Raw genomic sequence first — 21,643 nt, 5'->3', positions numbered from 1 at the left:
AGACCACCCTGCCTGCCCTCTCTGCGGGGCCAGGCTCTGGGCCTTCCGAGGCAACCGCCCTGGACGCGCCCCAAGCCCTCTCGTCTCCTCGGCCTCACATGGCAGGGGAGGGGCTGTGTATCGGTCTGTGGATACGTGTATGTCTCCATGGACACAAATTATAGTAAAAATTCAGTTTCACTAAATGTACTAAATGTATCCTGGATTGGATCCAAGAACAGAAAAAGGACATTAGTAGAAACACTGGTGAAACCCGAATGAAGTCTAGAGTTTAGTAATAGTGCATCAACGTTAATCTCTTAGTTTTGATACATGTACCACAGTTACATAAGATGTTAACACTAGGGGAAACTGAGTGTGGGATATATGGGAACACTCCATACTATCTTCGCAAATTTTCCGTAAATCTAAAATGGTTCCCCCTAAAAAAGTTTATCACAAAAATTCATTTCTGGGGTGCCTGGGTGGCTCAGTCGGTTGGGTGTCCGACTTCGGCTCAGGTCATGATCTCACGGCTCGTGAGTTCGATCCCTGCATCAGGCTCTGTGCTGACAGCTCAGAGCCTGGAGCCTGCTTCGGATTCTGTGTCTCCCTCTCTCTCTGCCCCTCTGGCGCTCATGCTCTGTCTCTCTCTCTCTCTCTAAAAAATAGACATTAAAAAAATTTTTTTTAATTAAAAAAATTCATTTCCAAAGTTTTATTACAATCCAATATAATATACTGATTTGGAGGTTTCACTAGCAAATCCACTATTCAGTTGAACTTTTAAGGTACACAAATCTTGTGTGTACAGCTCATCGAATTCTCACATGAGAATTAGCCCTCCTAAGCTGCACCAGATCAAATAGTAGAATGTTTCCAGCACCCAGAAGACTCCTCCTAGCTCCCCAGGAAGAGCTATCCTCCTCCAGAAATAGCTACCTTCCTGATTTATACACCACGGATTTGTTTTGCGTGTTCCTGAACTTCATATAAATAGAGTCATCAAGTATGTAGTCTTTTGAATCTGGCTTCATTCGCGCAGATATATAATGTCTGGAAAACCACCTACGCTCTCGTGTGTAGCAGTACTTCATTCTTCTATTATCGTGAAATATTCCTTTGCGCGAATATTGCCCAATTCGGTTATCCATTCTGATATCGACTGACATTTGGATTGTTTCCCCTTTGGGACTCTTACGAACAAAGCTGCCAGAAACATTCTTAATACGTGTCCTTGGCAGCTATATGCATTCATGTCTTTTAGAGACGTACTGCAGAGAGGAAGTGCTGGGTCATAGAGTATTTGCATGTTCAGTTTTAGTAGATACTACTGAACAGCTTTCCAAAGTGGTCATACCAGGTACGCTTCCTCCAGAAATGCATGAGAATTCCGGTTGCTTCACGTCCTTGCCAATACCTGCTGTTGTCGATCTTTCTCACTGTAGTCATTCTGGTGGGTATCTCATAGTTCTAGTTTGCATTTCTCTGACAAACGTGTTTAGCAGCCTTTGTGATATCCTCTTTTGTGAAGTGCCTGTTCAAGTCCTTTGCCCATTTTCGTTGGATTGTCTTTTTCTTATTGGTTTGTAGGGCCTCTTTATAGATTCTGGATACAAGTCCTTTGCCAGACATGTGTGTTATAAATATCTTCTCCCCATCTATGGCTTTTCTTTTCACTCTCTTAGTGGTGTTTTTCAATGAGTGGATAAGTCCGACTTTAACCAAATCAACTATTGCTTTTTTTCACTCAAATCAGAAGACTTTGATATTTGCATACATTTAGAAGTAGAAGGAACTTTAGAGATCATCTGTGCTAGCAGTTCTTGATCCTTATGTTCACTAGAATAACTTGAGGAGCTTTTGAAAAAAACACTCATCCCTGGACGCCACCACCAGAGATCCTGTATCAGTTGGTCAGGGCTGGAGCCCAGGCATCATCACGGTTTATAAGCTCCCCAGGGAATTCTAAAAAGCAGTTGTAATGGAGACCCACTGACTTGTGAACGGAGAGAGTCTAAGGGAATAATTTTCTGAGCTTGGCAGTGTCCGGATGTCTTATCGTATTCCCGACTCATCTCAAGACCCTTAGCAGATGATTGACTCTTCCAGAGGAGTTAGCAGAGGCCAGCTCCCGATACAATCCTCGGTGGGTCTTTCTCTCTTAAAGCTCTCAGTTTATCTGGGACGGTCCTGGCTGATGCCCACTGTCTTGGTGTAATTATTAATAACATTCTCCTTTCACTCTCAAAAGTGTCCTGATTTGAATAACACACTGTGGCACCACCCTACTTCTTAACCTCTTAGTGCACTGCTCCTGGCCTGTGTGGCCCTGTCCTCGCTCTCCTGACCAGGCCTCTGGCCTCTGCATAGCTAACTTTGCAGGGTTTAGAAGACAACAGGTGACATCCCCAACGCAGAGGAGCTCTACTTTCCACCCCAGCAACGAGCAGGCCCTAACTCCTTATCCTTCCAGCTGGATTTCACAAAACCCCACACAGAGAAGTAGCACCCAGATAGGAGGCCAGGGCCGGGAAACACCCAGAACAAAAGCCACACCTCCAGCTCCCTACCCTGTGAAAATTCCATTTAACCACTGCCTGGCCACATGGAGACTCGGCTCCGTTGCAAGAATCCATGACTGTTGTCATCGATCCCTGCCATCAAACTATTAGACTGATCCAATCAGTAGGAGGGGCTCTGGTGGGGGGAGGGGGCGAATGGACTTGGGACATATGACAAGAAGCATCAGCCCCCTCCACCCGGGTCGGGCCCCCTCTCAGGTTATCACCCTCATGACAACCAGAAGCGGCCTTCTCCCTGCTCTTTCTACACAGCAAGATCTACACAAGCACACCCCTGCCCCCCTCTCTTTCCACATGGTGGCATACCTGTCATGGCAAAGGCTGAACGCCCCGGGGCAGCTTTGTGCCACAGATGCACATCCAACAGCCCAGCCCCTCTTGCCCACTTCCCTCTTCTGAATTATCTGATTCGTCTGAATTTCATTCCTACCTTTAGCCGCATCACCTGTACAAAGATAACTTAGGATGGATGACTGTAGCAGGTTGAGTGGTGGCTCCAAAAGACAGATCCACGTCCTAACCCTCAGAACCGGTGAAAGTGGCATCCTTTGGAAAAGAGTCTAGGCAAATCTAATTGAGTGAAGGATCATCCTGGGTTACCCAGGTATGAAGAGAAAAACACAGGGGAAGGGGAGAAAGCCATTCAAAGACAGAGGCATTAAAGGGAGGTAGCCGGAAGCCGAGGGCTGCCTGGGGTCACCAGATGCCGGAAGGGGCAAGGAAGGGTTCTCCCCAGGTCCTGCTGACACCTTGAGTTTGGACTTCCGGCCTCCAGAACGGTCAGAGAATGAATTTCTGTTGTTTTAAGCCACCAAGTTTGTACTGATTTGCTACGGCAGCTTGAGGAGTTACCTTAATTTTCCTAGCCCCCCTTACCTCCCTGCAAAGCTGTCTCCCATGCTGTCTGCTCTAAAGCATCATCAAACACACAAACACACACACACACGCACATGCACATGCACACTCACATGCACACACACCCCTCTGCTAATTTGCATCTTTGTCTCCGTCTCCTCCCAGGAACATGATGAGCGTTTACCAAGAAGAAATGGGCTGGACTCGACCATTTATCAGGACCCGCACGGAAGCCGGGGCTGGGGGGGCAACAGGCAGGCTGAGCCATGCAGAGCGACGTCTCCCCATCTTCCCTGTCGAGGGGCCGTGGGAAGCCAGGTTCCTTCAACTTCTGATTGAAAACCGAATCCCTCGGAAGGACGGAAACATCCAAGCAGGAAGAGAGCCAAGAGGCACACAGTTTCAGTGAGGGGAGCCGACAGCTGGCCCCCAGAGTCCAGAGGGAAACCCACGGGCCTCTCACTCGGGGTGTTCAGGAGGAAAGGGGGCCCCAGGCCGGCGGGAGTCCTTCCTGGATGGCACACAGCTGGCTCCCAAAGACAAAAACTCAGCTGGGAAGGCTTGTTTCAGGGTGAACGTGAGGAACATGACCGCCTCGTAATTGTCCGATTCGTACAGACACCCGAACTGCGGTGACCCGTCAGGGCCGGTGCCCATGCTCTGGAGGTCTGAGTAAGCGCAGCTGCCCGTGGCCAGCAGGGCGGGCTCCGACCAGGCCGCGGGGCCCGGGCGCGGCTTGCTGAGGTACGCGCCCAGGTGGGCCCTCTGCCGTGGGTCGGTGGGGTGAGTGTAGAGCAGCCATCTGTCCGAGGCGTCCGCCCCCGCCCCAGGGCCGGGAAAGCTGACGATGCTCCCTTGGCAGCCGTGCGGAGGCTCCACGAGCTCCTCCACGAGCTGGGCCTCCTTGAAGTCGAGGCCCTCGTTGGTGCTCTCGGCCTGGACCCTGGCTCTGAGGGGGCTCCTCGCGTTCAGATACACGACCCTCTGCTCCGCACCCCCGACTTCGGCCACCTGACACTCCACGGTGTCCTGGGCCACGAAGTTCCCTCTCTGCCACGTGTGCCCGTGGTCGTGGCTGACGAAGCAGAAGGCAAACGGCGAAGGCCGCCGGTGGGGGTGAAGGTTCCGGTAAGCGTAGGCGGGCACCAGCAGACTCCGCGTCTTGTTGCCCAGCTGCAGGCAGTGCCCCGGCCCCACCGCAAAAGTGGCCCACTCCTTGTGGGCTGTGCCGATGGCGGGGCCAGTGAGGTCTCGGGCGGGGCTCCAGGACCTCCCGTGGTCGGGGCTGGTGACCTGGCACAGCCGTGTCACGTTGACCCTCGTGTGGAGCTGGTGGTGCTCGGACACCTGCCCCGGGATGGCGATGAAGAAGAGGAAGAGGGTTCCTGTCTTCTCGTCGTACAAGGGGCTTGGGTTCATGGACCGGTGGCCCTCCAGCTGCGCCTGGGCCACCACCTCCTGAGCGTGCCACTGAATGCGAGGAGACAGGAGGGAGGAGAAGAATGACTTTGAAATGGCCGGTGACAGCGGCAGTGACAGGAACCGCAGTGTGGGGAGAGGGGCAGGTGGCGCATCCCACGGGAGAAACGTCAAAGGTCACGCGGCACGCATCCACCCGCGCAACGTCTCCCCGGGGCGCTGGGAGCCCGGCCCCTCCGTACTCCCTCCCTGGCGGCACACTCTTCATTCGAGGGGCTACCGCTGCCGTTCCCAGCAACATACGTTACAGAGCACCCGCAGAGTGCCAGACCGCAGCATGCGAAGAGGATTGGGGCACAGCCGTTCCCAGGTTCATCCCCGTCCCTTCCACTCACCAGCCCGGTCCAGTTTCCCATTCTTGAAAAATAAAGCCTTAGAGTAGCTCCGGCAGTCTGACCGTGACGGGGCAGAATGTGACAATCACCTCCCATTTGCCACACATCACAGTCTATTAATGCAGCCTAGGAGGGATAGCACCACAACACCGAGGACTCACGAGGAGTTTCCACGGTTCCTGAGGCTGTGGCCTACATGCAGCAGCTCTGCCCTCTATCTCCGTCCATTAATAGCCCTCCACCAGTGAACGGTTGGAGGGGTAGACACCGTGCCCAGAGCACGATGTCTGTTATGTCGTCTAACACTAATCCCTGACTCCTGGGGGACAGGTGTCACCAGCTCCGTCTCCCGTCTGGGGAATGAGAGGCTTAGACAGCATGGGTGAGTTGCCCAAGCCCATGCCTCTGATAAGTGGTAGAACCAGGACTTGAACCCAAGTCCATCTGCTTCAGCCCCCATGCTCTGGCTGGGTACTGTGTCATAAAGACCATGGAATAATGATAATAGTATATTAGCCCCTTCAAATGTGATAAGCCAGCCTTGGGTGTCTTCATCAAAATTAAATACTTGGTCTACGTGCTGCAATCTCAAGGCACAAGTTCCAACCTTTACCTTGCTCCCCAGGTTAATTTTACTAAAAGGATACACTCCCTCCCCCCCTCCCCAGTTATGTGATACTAAACTACCCCTCCCTCAGGTTTTCAGGGATGCGGGGAGCTGTCCGAACATCAGTTTCCCTGTCCGACTTGTCCTGTTATGCAAGAAAGCAGAAGCAGCCAGGCCAGCTGAACTTGCTCACGGTGACCCCATGTGGGTCACCCTCACTGGGGACACCTTCTCTGCCCCATCTCTGATGGGTCTCTGGGCCCCTCTTGGGATTCAGCGTGTCTTGTCCCTCTGTTCCCCAGACGCCGGCCATCTAAGGATGTCATGGCCCCTGGATTCCCAGCACTCGTAGCCTCGCCCTGCCTTACCTGGACCTGATGGGTGGATGCGTCATAGCTTCCTCTGCGCAGGACGATCAGCTCCGCGTGCTCATCCTTCTTGCTTATCCGCTGTTCCGCGAAGGCCAACACTGTCTTCTGCTCAGGCAGATACAGCAGAGCGGGGATCCTGTAGGCATGGGCTCCTGACTGGAACACTCTCTCCTTCTGCAGGATGGGGCACGACTCCATGGGGCTTGGGGGAGGGCACAGGACAGGCAGGTGAGTCTCTTGCATTCACATCCTGAGACGGGGCCACGGCCACCCTCCCAGGCAGGGGCTGCTCACCCCACGGGCAAGCCACCCGACGTTGGGGTGGCCTGTCCTCCTTCCCAGTGGGGGCTCATCCCCCTTTATGACATTCCAAGACCCTTTCTGCCAACTGTGCACATGCCCCTCGTAGGGCCTGGCAGCCGTGTATGCGTGAGACACGGGAGACGAGGTCTTCAGAAAAGAGTATTCTGTGCCGTATTTTTATTATAAGTTAACAAACCTCCTTACAACAGATTCGTGACAACCTTCAACTGCTTTTCCCAAACCCAACTCATCAATCAAATGCTAAACCCTGAGTGGGAAAGGAGTGCTTGCCGAGGGGCTCTCCGCAGCTGTCCGTCTGCCAGAAAATGACACATGGGAGTTTTTTTTTTATAACTGCAGAGCCCTAGAAAGTTGCCTTAGCAAAAAGAAAAAAAAACGTGGGGGGAAAAAAACAGGCTCCATTCTCAAGGCTCTCCTCCCCAGGCTGCCTGAGGGCCAGGCTGCCTGAGGGGAGGCCCCCCGGGGCAGGGAGGGGGTGCAGGCAATGGAAGACAGAGGCTCCTGACACCCCACCCGGGCTGGAAGGGTCTTCCGGACATATAAGAAAATAAAAGAAAAAAATAAATAAATATTTGGCCAGAAAGGGTAGGGAGAGCTGGAGGTAACTTGGTGATGGTGGGTGACAGTGGTCCCTGTGCCGGGCCACCTGGTTCCCCCTTCAGGGTGACTTCACCCCCAGCTTCAGGGAGTGCTGGCTGCAGAACAGATGGGCCTCAGCTGTCAGCCCAGGGGAGGGACGGGACTGCCAGCAGCTGAAAAGAACCAAGGTCATACCCCAGGAAGGGCTCCACCTGCCAGCCAGCCTGCCCAGAACGTAAAGACTTGGCTCCCTCGTCCTACCTGGGATGCTCTCAAGGACCAGCCCAGCTCCAGGGCTCCCGTGGGCTCCACTGAGGCTTCCCAGACACTGCATCACAGCCCCCCTTCTCCTGCCTGCTCCTACTGCCCTCCCCTCCCTTCCACCGAGCTGACTCCAGGAGGCGCCCCCGCAAACCTCCTGTCCATTTCGGAGCCTGCTTCCTGGGGAGCCCTGCCTGCAACAGGCCTTCGGGGAGGGGAAATGGAAAGCGGGGTGAGCAGTAAGCAGCACACAGCCTCTCCTCTGCACCCTTTCTTTCCTACCACGTCCGGGGATTCTCTAAAAGTTAATTCAGTGTTTCTGAGAAACGAGTGCAATCTACCGGTATTCTATTCAATCCACAATGAATATTATTGCTAGGCCAAAATAACAAAATAAAACTAATGAGGGCAAACACTGCACAAGGTAAAAATGTGTGTTTGCCTAAACGTGAGCGGAAGAGGTAAGTCTTCATGGTAAAATCTGGACCTGGAAACTGTCATCCAGGAACATGGAGTTTAGTAGACAGAAGGGTGGCTACGTTGAAACTTTGTTATGAAATGTAGGTGGGAGGGGCGCCCGGGGGGCTCAGTCGGTTAAGCCTCTGACGTCCCACTTCTGCTCAGGTCCTGATCTCGTGGCTCGTGGGTTTGAGCGTCTGGGCTCTGTGCTGAACAGCTCAGAGCCTGGAGCCCGCTTCAAATTCTGTGTCTCCCTCTCTCTCTCTGCCCTTCCCCGCTCACGCGCTCTTTCTGTCTCTCAAAAATAAATGTTAAAAAAAAAAAAAATTAAAAAAAAAAAGAAATGTAGATGGGGAAGAATCAAATATGATTAAAAACAAAAATGAAATGGGGGAGAAAGAGGCAGGGTAAACCGCGTTCTCCAGAAAACCGATCAACAGTTTATTGGGCGTGTATCTTGGGTAATGTACCTAGGAGTGGAATTGCTGGGTCATATGGTAACACTAACTGCCTGACTGTTTCCACATCAGCCGCAACATTTTACATTCCCACCAGCCAGGTCAAGATTCCGATCTCTCAATGCAACACTGGTTATTGTGTCTTTTTGATAACAGCCATCCTACGGGGGTTAAGTAGCATCCCACTGTGGTTTTGATTTGCATTTCCGGGATGACTAACGAGGTTGAGCTGGTGCTCACTGACCATCAGAGTTGGATTTTAGCCTGGAGGCAATGGGAAGATTTCGGATTTGTTTAGGCAAGGCAGTGATCTAACCCGATTTATTTTTTAGGAAGTCCCTCTTTTGGCCCCAGGGAACTGTTGCTGAGGGTGTGGGATGAGGGGGGGGGGGTAGGTTGCAGAAGATGAATTTGTTACAAGCTTCCAGGTTTGCACTGTTTTCCAGACACCTTCCTTAGACTCTGCTCTCCTTTAGGGTGGGGGCAAATTTTTTCATTCAAATAGCAAATATTTATTGTGCTTCTACCTTGGGCCCTGCATTGTTCTAGAAACTCAGGATGCTTTGTGAATAAAAACAAATAAATCAATCAATCCGTGGACTGGTGGAGTTTGTGTTCTAGTGAGGATGGGAAGGGTTTAACTTTATTGCCAAATACCAATAGTGCTCGCTAGGACCGGGACCTGTCTGAGCACTCGACAGGGATGGCCGTACCTGACCTCACAAATGCCCCCACCAATGCCTTGCCCTCTGAAAACCTGTGAGGCTGAAAGCCACGCCCCTGTGGGAAAAGAGCCTGGCATGGAGGGGGAGGCTGTGGACATGTGCTAACCCTGTCCCCTAGGGGCTGCTAGGCTAAGTCTTTGCCCCATGTGTATTTTGAGCCAAAGCAGACACAGGAGGGCAGGTGCGAGGAAAAAGAGAATCTGGAGGGCTCGTCTCATTTTCGGCAACTCAGCACCCGCCCGAACTGGCACACCCACCGACAATACCGATCCAAAAATGTCTTCATAATCATCATAACCAACACTTACACGGCCTTTACGAAGGGCCGGCACTCTTTTAAGTGCTCTGCTATATTTTAAAAAGTTTTTTTGTAAATTGTATTTATAAACTGTATTTTATTTTTTTAAGTTTATTTATTTATTTAAAGAGAGAGAGCTCATGCGCACACACACGCGGGTGGGGGCCAAGGGGTGGGAGCCAAGGGGTAGCGGCAGAGAGAGGGAGAGAGTGAATCGGTGCAGAGCCCTGCATGGGACTCGATCCCAAGAACCGTGGGATCATGACCTGAACCGAGACCAAGAGTCGGACACTCAAGCGTCTGAGCCACCCAGGCACCCCTATAAATTTTAGTATTTACAATACGATTTATAAATATTCACTTATTTAATACCCGTGACACCCTTACGAAATCACCACTTTTTTTTATCCCATCGTACAGATGAGGAAACTGAGCTCACTAACACTTAAGTGCCAGAGGTGGGACTAAAGACACTCCTAACTCCCCGCAGTACTGACTCTGGGAGGGGTTCTGGAAAATGCCATCTTCCGGCACCTCGTTACATTTCTGGTGCTTTATAGCACCTCGTGTTGGCAGCTGGCCCATCTGGACCCGGCTCTGGTTCCCATATCATGGCAGCAACTTGAGAGCAACATAGAGAGAAGAGAACTGAATTAGGAGTAAAAAAAATCAGATTCTAGTCCTAGGTCCCCTCCTTGTGTATCTTTGGGCAAGAACCTACCTCCCTGGGTTCCATCTCCCCACTTGACAAGAAGGGAGCTATAGGAGGTGACCATGCAGGCCCCTCCATCTCCAGCGGGGGCTGACTCCTTGGGGGAGGGGAGGGCAGGGGGCCTCAGCATAACCCAGCCTCAGATGCCACCATCCAGGCAGTCAGCCAAGTGACAATGTCAGGCGGAGCCATGAGAAACCACCATACTGTAGGTCAAAAATGGTTGAACTGCAGTGATTTCAGACGGTCCCACAAAGGAACCAGCGGCTGACATGGCTTGTGGTCTTGTGGGGCCCAGGCCCAGAGCAAAGCATCTTATATAAGGAAGCTCACTTCTCCCCACCCAACCCGAGAGGCTGGCTTTAGTGCTGCCATCTCGGATGTAGGGAAACTGAGAAGTGGAGTCAGGGGGGCAGGAGGTGGCCTCCCGGAGTGGGTGGCCCCCCAGGTGCGAGCCTGGAGCCGCCAGATTCTAGAGCCCACACCCCTAACCACGGGGCTCTGCTGTCACGGGACCCATAGCTGAGACTCAGATCGAAAAGGCTTTCCTAGAAAACGCAAGCAGTCCGGCCTGCCTTCTCTCTCTTGTTGAGAGGACAGCCTTATGGGTGCCTTTCACATCCAGAGGCCTCCATGTGCCCACTTCAGGAAGATACCTTGGCAGCTTAGATTTGCACTGAGCACCCTCTAGGTGCCAGGAAACAGATCAACAGATAAGTGCTGGTCCCTGCCCTCCAGGAACCTCTAGTAATAAGAGAGAACCAATAATTTTGGGGACAAGGCAAGAGGCACTCGCTGCACCTTTTCCCAGGGGAATAGCCCTTGTTCTTGGGGGTTAGATTTGGGGGGAATGTTTGCCTGTTGGCTGCCATGTTGAAATACCAGCTCTCCAAAGAGCAGGAAGCTGCCCGCATCTGGACTGCCCACAGCACCAGCAAAGCAAGCATGTGGGGACCACAAGACTGAAGTTCCAGCAGCTTCTTTTCCCAAGAAAAGTCTGTTTCCAATGGGTTCAACAACTCAGCCTGGGCCCAGTGCATTGCTGGGATTCCTACCCCGGGCTGAGAAGAGCTTTCTTGATTCCTATGCCAGTATAGGACCACTGAGCTGCCTTCTCCAAGTCCAGACCAGCTATATAACTTGGGGCCAGAATGAAGAGTTTTCCTGAGCTGACCAACTAGAGCCTTCTCCACATCTTTCCCCATCCGGCAGGTACTCTGGGCTCCCCAAGAACAGAGTGGGTGCCAAGACAGGGGGTTGAGGGTGATGAGCTGTCCTGCTCTTTAGAACTGCCATGGTCTAAGACATTCCCATATCGCTGTCACTTCATAATTACCTTGCACAGAAGAGCTCTTGCTTATGTTAACAAAGGAACAGGTAGGTCAGTTCCAAGAAAAGCTGTTGGTCAGCTTTTGGAGAATGTTCCGAGTCAGATCCTGGCGTCTGGGTGGGAAGTCAGAGTATGTAGCAGAGGCAGTGGCAATCCAGCTTCTAGAAGAACAGTGGGGCTCCTGAGTTCCTCTGGGCTCATCTCGAGTCTCAGGGCCTCCTCTATTGTGCCAGTGCCTATATATATCTAAGGGAGGCCCTATTTCTGTCACCCACTCATCTGCCAATGTGCTCCAGGGCGATGCCAGTTTCCAGGCCCAGCCCTGGCCCAGTTAGGACGCTGGTACTCATTAACCAGGAGGAAGTCTGTCCAGGTCCCTGCACAGTCATAGTGAATCAGAATGAGCCACGGACAGCCTGAATCAAGCTTGCTTCTGAAATGGCCGCAACCAGCAAAATGTGTGCCCAGCAGGAACCAAGCTTCCCAAGGCCTGGGACACTTTGGAAGTACAGGGAGGGCAAGAGCAAAGGCTAGAGCCATGCCGGACTCGGCTCCTTTTCTGGCTCTGCCAGGGCCAGCTGGGTAAGGAAGGCAGCTTTCTTGACCTCTTGGACCCCAGTTTCCTCCTCTGAAAAATGGTAGAAAAAACATCACAGTAGATTCCAAGCTGCGTGAGAGCAGAGACTATATGCCTCATCTGCTGCTACAACCCAGTATCGAGAGAAGTTTCTGGTATATCATCGGTGCTCCATCAGTGCTCATCAAACGAGCAAACGGATGAGGCTACCTTCCCAGGCAGGGCCAATGCCGTGAAGATCATACAAGATAAACCCATTTAAATCTCTTAACCCAGCATCTGGCATGTGGCAAGGACTCACTAGGTGCTAGTACCTGGCAAAGAGCCCTTTTCTTCCGCACCCACCATACCCAAGCCTAACTCATGGACCGTGAGTTCATTCCCAGAAGGATGAGTCATCCGCGTGTGCACAGCCAGAAAATACAGAGCTTCTTTAACTTATAATGGGGTTACATCCCAATAAACCCATCAGGAGTTGAAAACACCACACATTGAAAATGCATTTAATACGCCTAACCTACTGAACATCCTCGCTTGGCCTAGCCCACCTTAAACGTGCTCAGAATGCTTCCAGCAGCCCGCAAGTTGGGCTAATCGTCTAATGCAAAATCGTCTAACACAAAGCCTATTTTGTAATGAACTGTCGCTTAGCTCATGTAATGTATCGAATGCTGTGCTGAAAGTGACAGAACGGCTCTGCGGGCACAGAACAGCTGTCAGCGTACCGGTCGTTGACCTTGGGGGTCGCTGGCTGGCTAGGAGCCCCCGCCGACCCGCCGTCACGAGAGAAGATGGGCTGCACATCGCTAGCCCGGGAAAAGATCCAAATTCCAAGCGCCATGTAGGGTTTTCACTGAATGCATACTGCTTTCACACCATCTTGAAGCTGAAAAATCCTAAGCTGAACGGTCGTACTTCAGGGACCACCTGCATAACCCACCTCGCCTCAGCTCACCACCAGACTGTGTGGCTGAGGCTGAAGGAGCTGGAAAGATCAGAAGGCAGTCCAGCTGGTTCAAGGTGCGCTTTCTGTTGTAGTCTAGGACGGGGGGCTGAGGGAGGTCTTCCTAATCTGTTCCCCTTCCGTCCACTGACCAAAGTCTTTTCACAGTACCATGAGCTCCAGACGGGTCCGGTAGCTCAGAGCCAGGTGCAGCCACACCTTGGCACATTCTCTCCCGGGGGTCAGCAATCTCTGGCTGCCTCACAGCAGAGGTGTCCCCTGGATGGCACCTTCTGGGCTCCCTGTCCTGCTCTGGTCTAGAGCCCTCTCAGTGTTCTCGGAGAGACAGTTGTGGTCTGACCTTGAAGTTTTCTTTGAAAAAAGCCACGCCCGAAGGCCAGCCTATGTGAAAAGCCCAGTAAACCCAGCCTCCTAGCTCTGACTCATACCCCATGTGTGGGAAGTCTGGGAATCACCTTGAAGCTGATGCCTTCACTAAGTTCTTCTTGTCTTCTGGCTAACTCACTGGGCCACAGAAGAGGTGTTTTAAAAGGGGGTTAATAAGCGTAGGCATAGTGACTGGTGAATGCAATTGCTATCCATCCATACAATGGAATATTAGGTACCAATTAATTAAAATCATGTTTTAAAGGGGAACCTGGGTGGCTCAGTCACTTAAGCATCCGACTGCAGCTCAGGTCATCTCGTGTCTCATGAATTCGAGCCCTGCGTTATGCTCTGTTGCTGACAGCCCAGATTGGGATTCTGCGTCTCCCTCTCTCTCTGCCCCGCTCACACTCTGTCTCTGTCTCTGTCTCTCTCCAAAATAAATAGACATTAAAAAAAAATTTTTTAAATCATGTTTTAAAGATTAGGTAATGCATGAGAAAATGCCGGGATGGTGGGAAGAATAAAAAGCAGGATACCTGGCATACAAGGTAGGATCCCACTTTTGTAAATGTGTTTCTTGTACACTCAAGAATCTATATAAAAATAAACAAAAATTATATCAAAATACGTACTGCTCTACCCCCCAAACTTAGCACACTGCATGGAACAAAACTAATTAATTTTAATTAACTTTAACTAGTGGGACTACAATGATATTTATTTACTTCCTTGTATTCTTCCAGCTGCATATGAATATTATTAGTTTAAAAAGGTATTATCTTGGGGCGCCTGGGTGGCTCAGTCGGTTGGGCGTCTGACTTCGGCTCAGGTCATGATCTCGCAGTTTGTGAGTTCGAGCCCCGCGTCGGGCTCTGTGCCGACAGCTCGGAGCCTGGAGCCTGCTTTGGAGTCTATGTCTCCCTCTCTTTCTCTGCCCCTCCCCTGCTTGCACTCTGTCTCTCTCTCTCAAAAATAAACATTAAAAACAGTTAAAAAAAATAATAAAAAAATAAAATACTTAAAAAAAACTAAAAAAATAAAAAGGTATTATCTTAAAAACAATGGTAAGTAATATAATGAAAGACTTTAAAACGTGGCTTAAGGGTAGCTATTAACTCTATCCTAGCCAGACCACTGAGTGCAGAAGTATGGTTTTAAAAGGACCTAAAGAGCGTATAGAAATTAGCTTGGGGCACCTGGCTGGCTCAGTCGGTTGAGTGTCCGACTTGATTTTGTCTCAGGTCATTATCTCATGATTCGGGAGTTTGAGCCCCGTGATGGGCTCTGTGCTCACTGCACAGAGCCTGCTTGGGATTCTCTCTCTCTCTCTCTCTCTCTCTCTCTGCCCTACATCCCCCAAAATAAATAAATAAACTTTTTAAAAAAGTTTAAAAATGGGTTTGATTCAGCATTCAAATTTAACTTACATTTGACTCCAAGGGATCAATTGATTAACTGTTCAAAAGTATTCATCGAATACATCCTATGTAGCCAACACCATGCTGACCGAGGAGATGAAGAGAGGTCATGGATGAGGTCCCAGAGCTCCAAGTGCTGATTATCTATCTGGGGGGAAAAGGCAAGCACACGAGCTACAGAGACCAGAGAAGGTAGATATATTGCTCAAATGATCAAATCTAAAGTTGTGTCTATCTAAGCTTTTTTTTTTTTTAAGATTTTATTTTTAAGTAATCTCTAGACCCAACATGGGGCTCAAACTCACAACTTTGAGATCAAGAATCACATGCTCTACTGACTGAGCCAGCCAGGTTCTCCATAGCTAAGCATTTTTTAATGCAACATTTTAATATTTCTACAATTTCTATTTAGTTCTTCTTTGACACTACTTTTTTTTAAAATTATTTTCTTCCACCCTAAAAACAAATGAGCTATCAAACCATGAAAAGACATAGAGCATATTACTAAGTGAAGGAAGGCAATCTGAAAAGGCTCCACACTGTGTGATTCCAAGTCTATGACATTCTGGAAAAGGCAGAACAATAGTGACAGTAAAAAGATCAGTGGTTGCCAGGGATTGTAGAGGTGGGGTGAGTAAGTAGGGGAAACATAAATGATTTTTTTTTCCTGCAGTGAAAATGCTCCGTAATGTACCAAAATAATAGATACATGTCATTATATATTCATCCAAACCCATAGAATGTACACCATTAGGAGTGAACCCCAATGTAAACTATGGACTTTGAATAATAATGATGTGTCTGTGAAGATTCATTTATTGTAACAAACATACCACTCTGGTGAGGTTGGTGATAGTGGGGGAGGCTGTGCACGGGTGGGGACAGGGGGTAAATGAGAAATCTCTGTACCTTCCTCTCAATTTTGCTATGAATCTAAAACTGCTCTAAAAAATGAAGTCTTGGGGCGCCTGGGTGGCGCAGTCGGTTGAGCGTCCGACTTCAGCCAGGTCACGATCTCGCGGTCCGTGAGTTCGAGCCCCGCAACAGGCTCTGGGCTGATGGCTCGGAGCCTGGAGCCTGTTTCCGATTCTGTGTCTCCCTCTCTCTCTGCCCCTCTCCCGTTCATGCTCTGTCTCTCTCTGTCCCAAAAATAAATAAACGTTAAAAAAAATTTTTTTTTTAAATGAAGTCTTAATTTAAAAAAAAATTAATCTCCTATTCTTGTTTTATATAGTTTACTACTTTACCTCTTTAAGCACCTGAAACAGACTTATTTTTTAAATGTCGCTTTTTATATTATTCCATTGTTTTCATCTCCTCCTATGTCAACTCTCATTTTTATGGAACGTTTTTCTTCATCTTGGACTTTCTCAAATGTTTTATGATTTGTTACACTAATGTTTTAATCATTTATATTCATTTATTCCTTCATATTGGTCTTCCCCAAATGTTTTATAATTTTTATGTATGAGCTCATCCTCATTGGGGATTATCTTTTGGGGGTGGCGGTGGAGATGCCCCCAGAATTGCCCCAGATTGTGGATGCCTCCCCACAGTTGTCTCAACCTAAGTCTTAAGGGTTCACAGTTTCTCAACTTTTTCTTAACTTCTATCTTAGAGTATCTGTACTTTGTAAGTGGCAAAAGCTTTAACCCCATGTCCAAACCCAGCTTGTTCTCTATTTTCTTTTCAGCGATTCTCTTTCTACCCATGGCCTGGGACTTCTTTTCTTTTTTACGTCTGAGACATAATTCCTTTCTAAACTTTCTGCTGTATTCAGGTCCAGAGTATTTATTCTTGTGCCCTCACTGCTGGGAACTTAAAACAAGCATATACCCTGGCTATGTCTGTACAGTCCCTAATAAACTAGCTCACCAGCTAGTAAATAGAAATAATAGAAATAGAAATAGAAATAGAAATAGAAATAGAAATAGGTAAATATAGAATTACCTATTTATTTATGGCACCTGGAGATTTACCTTTCTTACTTTTGAGATCAAATATGTATTTGAGATCAAATAGGATATATGTAATATATATATATATTTTTTTTTTTCCAGCATTTCTGTATGTTCAGGAAATTTCACGTGACCTTGGGCAAGCTACTGAACTTCTGTATACCTGGCTCTCTCATCGTAAGACCGTAGTGATGATTAAACAAACTAATTCGTGTAAAGTGCTTAGAACAGAGCCTGGCCCAGAGGTGGTCAATAGATATCATGGTAATTATTCATGCTTCTGCTCAGTTCTTTTCCCTGATCAGGACTTTATATATTTCAAATGTATTTTAAAAATTTTTAACATTTTTTTAAATTTATTTTTTTGAAAGAGAGAGACAGAGCACTAGTGGGGGAGGGGCAGAGACAGAATCTGAAGCAGGCTCTAGGCTCTGAGCTGTCAGCACAGAGCCTGATGTGGGGCTTGAACCCATGAACTGGGAGATCATGACCTGAGCTGAAGTCAGATGCTTAACCAACTGAGTCACCCAGGTGCCCCTCAAATGTATTTTTAAAATAACCACTACAATTTTTTAAATTAAAAACATTGAAATGTCCTCTCCTCTCTCCACTCCCAAGAGCAAACTCAACACAGGAAGTTAGATAATCTTAAAAGACATTCTCTTAATAAGGAATTCAACTTCATACACTTGAACATTCAATTTCTGCCAATGCACATTTATAATAGTCATTTTTAAATGATTATTTTGTGATTATTAAGTCCATTAGTGATCTATCAAAAATTATCACCCAGAAAACATCACAAAAGCTTCTGATCAAGGACATCTCAGGTTTTGAAAGGGATTTCTCAGTGCCTTAGTCCATTTGGGTTCCTATAACAAAATACCATAGACTGGGGGTGCTTATAAACAACAGAAATCTATTTCTCACAGTTCTGGAGGGTAGGAAGTTCAAGATCAAGGCACTGGCAAACTCAGTGTCTGGTGGGACCCCTCTTCCTGGCTCACAGATGGCCATAGTGGAAGGGCACAGGAGCTCTCCAGGATCTCTCTTGTAAAGACTTTATAGGTTCCTCAGAGGCAAATTCTCATGACTTAATCACCTTCCACAGATCTCACCTCCTATACTATCACTTCGGGGGTTAGTTTTCGATATACGAATTTGGAGGGAAACAAACATTCAGTCCATGGCACTCAGTATCATCCCAGAAGATATTACGGGAAGTAGTAGCTGGTCATTAAAGAGTGAAGGACTCCAACGTGTGCAGAATTGGAAAAACACCAAGACAACATAGAACAGTGTGAACATGCTGTGACCCCACCTAAGGAAAATACAGATGTGTGTGTGTGTGTGTGTGTGTGTGTGTGTGTGTGTGTATGAGAGAGAGAGAGGTTATATACAGACAGAACATTTCTAGACTAATGCTCATGAAACTGTTCTCAGAGGTTATGTAAAGTGTTTTTGAGAAAGAAAGTGACAAGATCAGGGCTGTTAGCAGATTCACAAGGCATACGGAGTGGGATGGAGTGGGAAGGACTGGAAGTAATTGAGCCAGGAGACCTGTTTAAAGGACGTTGCACTAGTCAGGATAAGAGCTGCTGGAGGCCTATTCTGAAGCAGTGAGATGGAGTGGTGGAGGAAAAAAAAAAAAAAGAAATCAGATTCACCTTCAAGATGCTGCCAATGGTATCCCCAGTGCCTAGCACAGTAACTGTACTTACTAGATGCTCACCAAAGGTATGAAATAAATTGTCTCCCATATGAAAGATTTGACAGTTCCTCTCCCAAGACATCCACCGGCCACCTCAAGATGTAAATCCCACAGACCTCATCATCTCTCTTAAGAGCTCACTCACTCAGCCCTGGGCCCTGGGGAGCAGGGTCAGGAGATGGGGACATAAGCAGGTAGGGCCAGGGCCCACATTCCCCTTGCGCCCCTCTGGCCCTGCCCACCCAGGAGCGTAACCTTCCTGCTCTACCCCTGCCCTCACTCCCACCAGGCACCCCACCAAATGTCTGCTTTACTGCAGACACAGCCCTGCACTGGGCGTATGTGGCAGAAGGGGTGTCTCCAAAAAGCTTCAGGCTCACTTCCCTTGGGAGCTAAGGGAAGACAAGAAAACTGCTAATGAGGAAGGGGGAAAGCATGCCAAGAAGATCAGATGGAACCCTACACAGATGCACTCACACACACAGGCATGCATGCCCCGGCTACCATAACACTTCACACGTAGGATCTGCTTAAGATAAGGGTTTTTAACAAGGGCAACAATGAAAGGAGAGCGAGCACGAAGAAAAAGAGTTGCAGAAGTGTAGCATATAAGGGCCAGTTGAAGGAAAGGTGCTCCTGAAAAATAGCTTGTTCGGCGGACACTCCCTGAAATGCCTGTATATGTGGAAGCCCAACCAGGAGCCTTTGGTGGTGGGGGACAGTGAAGGCGAGTAGGGATAACTGTATTTATTCTGATATCTTCTGAGCCTAATAATGTGGGGTCTGGCTTAAAGTATCCTGCTGAAATGTTTGTTAATTGAATGAAGGGATGTTTGGATGGATGGATGGATGGATGGATGGATGGATGGATGGATTGGTAGATGGGTAAATGGGTGAATGGATGGATGAGTGGATGATGGATGGATGGACGGATGGATGGATGAGACTACTTCTCTCTGGTTTTCAGAGGCAAAACTGAAACCAGTGTTTGTGGTAATCAGGTGGCTGTGTAGATAGCTTTTCAAGAATGGCCTGCTTTTTCTTTTTACTTTTCTTCTTTTCTTTTCTTTTTTCTTTTCTTTTCTTTTCCTCTCCTCTCCTCTCCTCTCCTCTCCTCTCCTCTCCTCTCCTCTCCTCTCCTCTCCTTTCTTTCAGCGATCCCTACCTACCGGTATTAATGCCTTTGTGTAATCCCCTACCTTTGATTGTAGTCTGTACCTGACGGCTTTCTCCTAATGAGTAGAAGGCAACAAAAGTGATGGGCTGTTACTTCTGTGAGTAGACTACAAAAGACAGTGACTTCCATCTTCCTGGTGACAAGGTGTCATAGTGGAGAGGCCCATGTGGTGGCCTTAGGCCAACAGTCAGTGAGGAGCTGAGGCCCTCAGCCCAACAGCCCACAAGGAACTGCCAACAACCTCATAAGCAAGGAAGGAGACCCTTCCCCAGCGGAGCTTTGATATATAATCCCAGCCCCACCAGTACCTGGATTACAGCCTGTGTGAGGCCCTGAGCAGAGAACCACCTAAGCTGTGCCTTGATGCCTGACCCACAGAAACTATGAGACAACAAATGTGTGTTGTTTCAAGCCACCCAGTCTGGGATTAATTTGTGGCCAGCAAGAGAGAGCGAATACAAAGGCTGATTTGAATTTACAAAAATGAACATTCTGACGATTAAACTTGGCAAATGATGGTAGTGGTTAAGAATCCAGGTTCTAGAACCAACTGGGCTAGTTTGAATCCTGGATCCCCAACTTACTAGCTGTGTGACCTTCGGCAAGATGATCAACTTCTCTGAGCCTCTGTTCTGGCATTCTTTTTTTTTTTTTTTTTAATTTTTTTTTTTTAACGATTATTTATTTTTGAGACAGAGAGAGACAGAGCATGAATGGGGGAGGGGCAGAGAGAGAGGGAGACACAGAATCAGAAGCAGGCTCCGGGCTCCGAGCCATCAGCCCAGAGCCCGACGCGGGGCTCGAACTCACAGACCGTGAGATCGTGACCTGAGCTGAAGTCGGACGCTTAACCGACTGAGCCACCCAGGTGCCCCTGTTCTGGCATTCTTAAAATGGGTATAAGTCTCTGCTCATAGAGAATATACAAGGATTACTTGAAGTGCTTAAATAAAGGACTTAGCTCGGTACCTGTCACCGAATAGAAGGTAGGTGCTAGCAAGAATGATAATGGAGCAAGTTCCCTCACAAAACGGCGAGTGTCCCACACCCGGAAGTGATCAAGCTGAGGCATGATGGCAACGTGCAAGAAGTGAACGGAACCCTGGGGGACCCCAAGCCCATTCCCAAGCTTCAGATTCTAGTGCTGTGTGGCTGCCTAGCTACTGCTGAGGGGTGAGGGATCAGGTGTGCCACGGGACCATTGGGCCTGTTACCTCGTACCAGGGTTTGGTAACAGCCGTTGCCGGCCTTGACCATGGGTAAGCACCTGCATTCCCGTATCCTCTGGCCAGGTGTTCAGCCTCCACCCTGTCTGGGGCCATGGAGCCCAGGAAGGTAAACACCCAGCTAGGAAGTGATTGTCACGGGCACGGGGCCAGCTCTGAGCCGACGTGGGTCAGAAATGCTTCACAGGGAGCCTTCTCCAGGAGAGGACAAATTACCTGGCTGCAGGCTCTCTGAGACGGGGTGGAGGGTGCACAGATCTTGCTGGGGACACGGCGGCTTGCTCTGGGGCCCCGGACAAGACAGAGGAGAGGTGAAGGAGTCGTCGAGGGGGGCCCAACCCCCCAAGAGCACCTCATTGGCAGGTGAGCAAATGATCTTGGTATTTTTAATGAAAGAAAATGAAATAAGAGATGGAATGGGGGTTTGGGCAGGATTGGAGACACCCCAGGCAGGTGCGTGAAGGGGAAGGAGGCCACCACCCACCCACTCATTGAGAGACAGCCCCAAGAGAGAAGACAGCCCCAGATTTCACTGTGGAGACCAAGTCTAGTCTTGGCTTCACCACAGCCTCCCAGAACTCAGTTTCCCCATCTGTGAAGTGGAGTAATGATCCATTCCAGGCTCCTCTCCTGTGATGGCTTGGGGCGGGGGGGGGGGGGGGGGGGGGGCGGGCAAGTGAGATTAAAAAAATAATAACCCAGGACTGACTGCATAATTTGCAGGGCCCCATGAAAAATGAATTTGTGAGGCCCTAGGTTCAAAATTAATTAAGAATTTCAAAAATTAAGAATGAAAAATTATTAAGCATTAAACCAAGTGAGGGGCTTTTCTAAGAGCAGAGCCCTGTGTGGCCGCCTAGGTCACTTGCTCGTGGCTCCAGCCGTA

General features: G+C 49.0%; 1 protein-coding gene across 5 annotated transcripts in view; it reads right to left on the bottom strand.

Annotated features, from left to right (window-relative positions):
* Positions 1 to 650: 650 nt before the first annotated feature.
* The window catches only part of NEU2 (neuraminidase 2), a 91,494-nt gene continuing 70,501 nt past the window's right edge, over positions 651 to 21,643 (bottom strand). For 4 of the 5 annotated variants that reach the window (XM_023259814.2, XM_023259815.2, XM_019838893.3 and 1 more), the window contains 2 exons: positions 6,209 to 6,413; positions 651 to 4,889 (listed from right to left, as the gene is read on the bottom strand). In XM_023259814.2, coding sequence (XP_023115582.2) covers positions 3,879 to 4,889; positions 6,209 to 6,409 — 1,212 coding nt within the window. In that variant the 5' untranslated portion in view covers positions 6,410 to 6,413 and the 3' untranslated portion in view covers positions 651 to 3,878. Of the gene's footprint in view, positions 4,890 to 6,208; positions 6,414 to 11,363; positions 12,240 to 21,643 lie in introns of those variants that run through there. The other variant, XM_003991289.6, reaches the window with a different exon arrangement.

The sequence above is a fragment of the Felis catus genome, chromosome C1 (genome assembly GCF_018350175.1).
Source record: "Felis catus isolate Fca126 chromosome C1, F.catus_Fca126_mat1.0, whole genome shotgun sequence".
NCBI lineage: Eukaryota > Metazoa > Chordata > Mammalia > Carnivora > Felidae > Felis > Felis catus.
The sequence above is the reverse complement of the archived record's forward strand: the minus strand, read 5'-3'. Positions and strand labels throughout refer to the sequence as shown.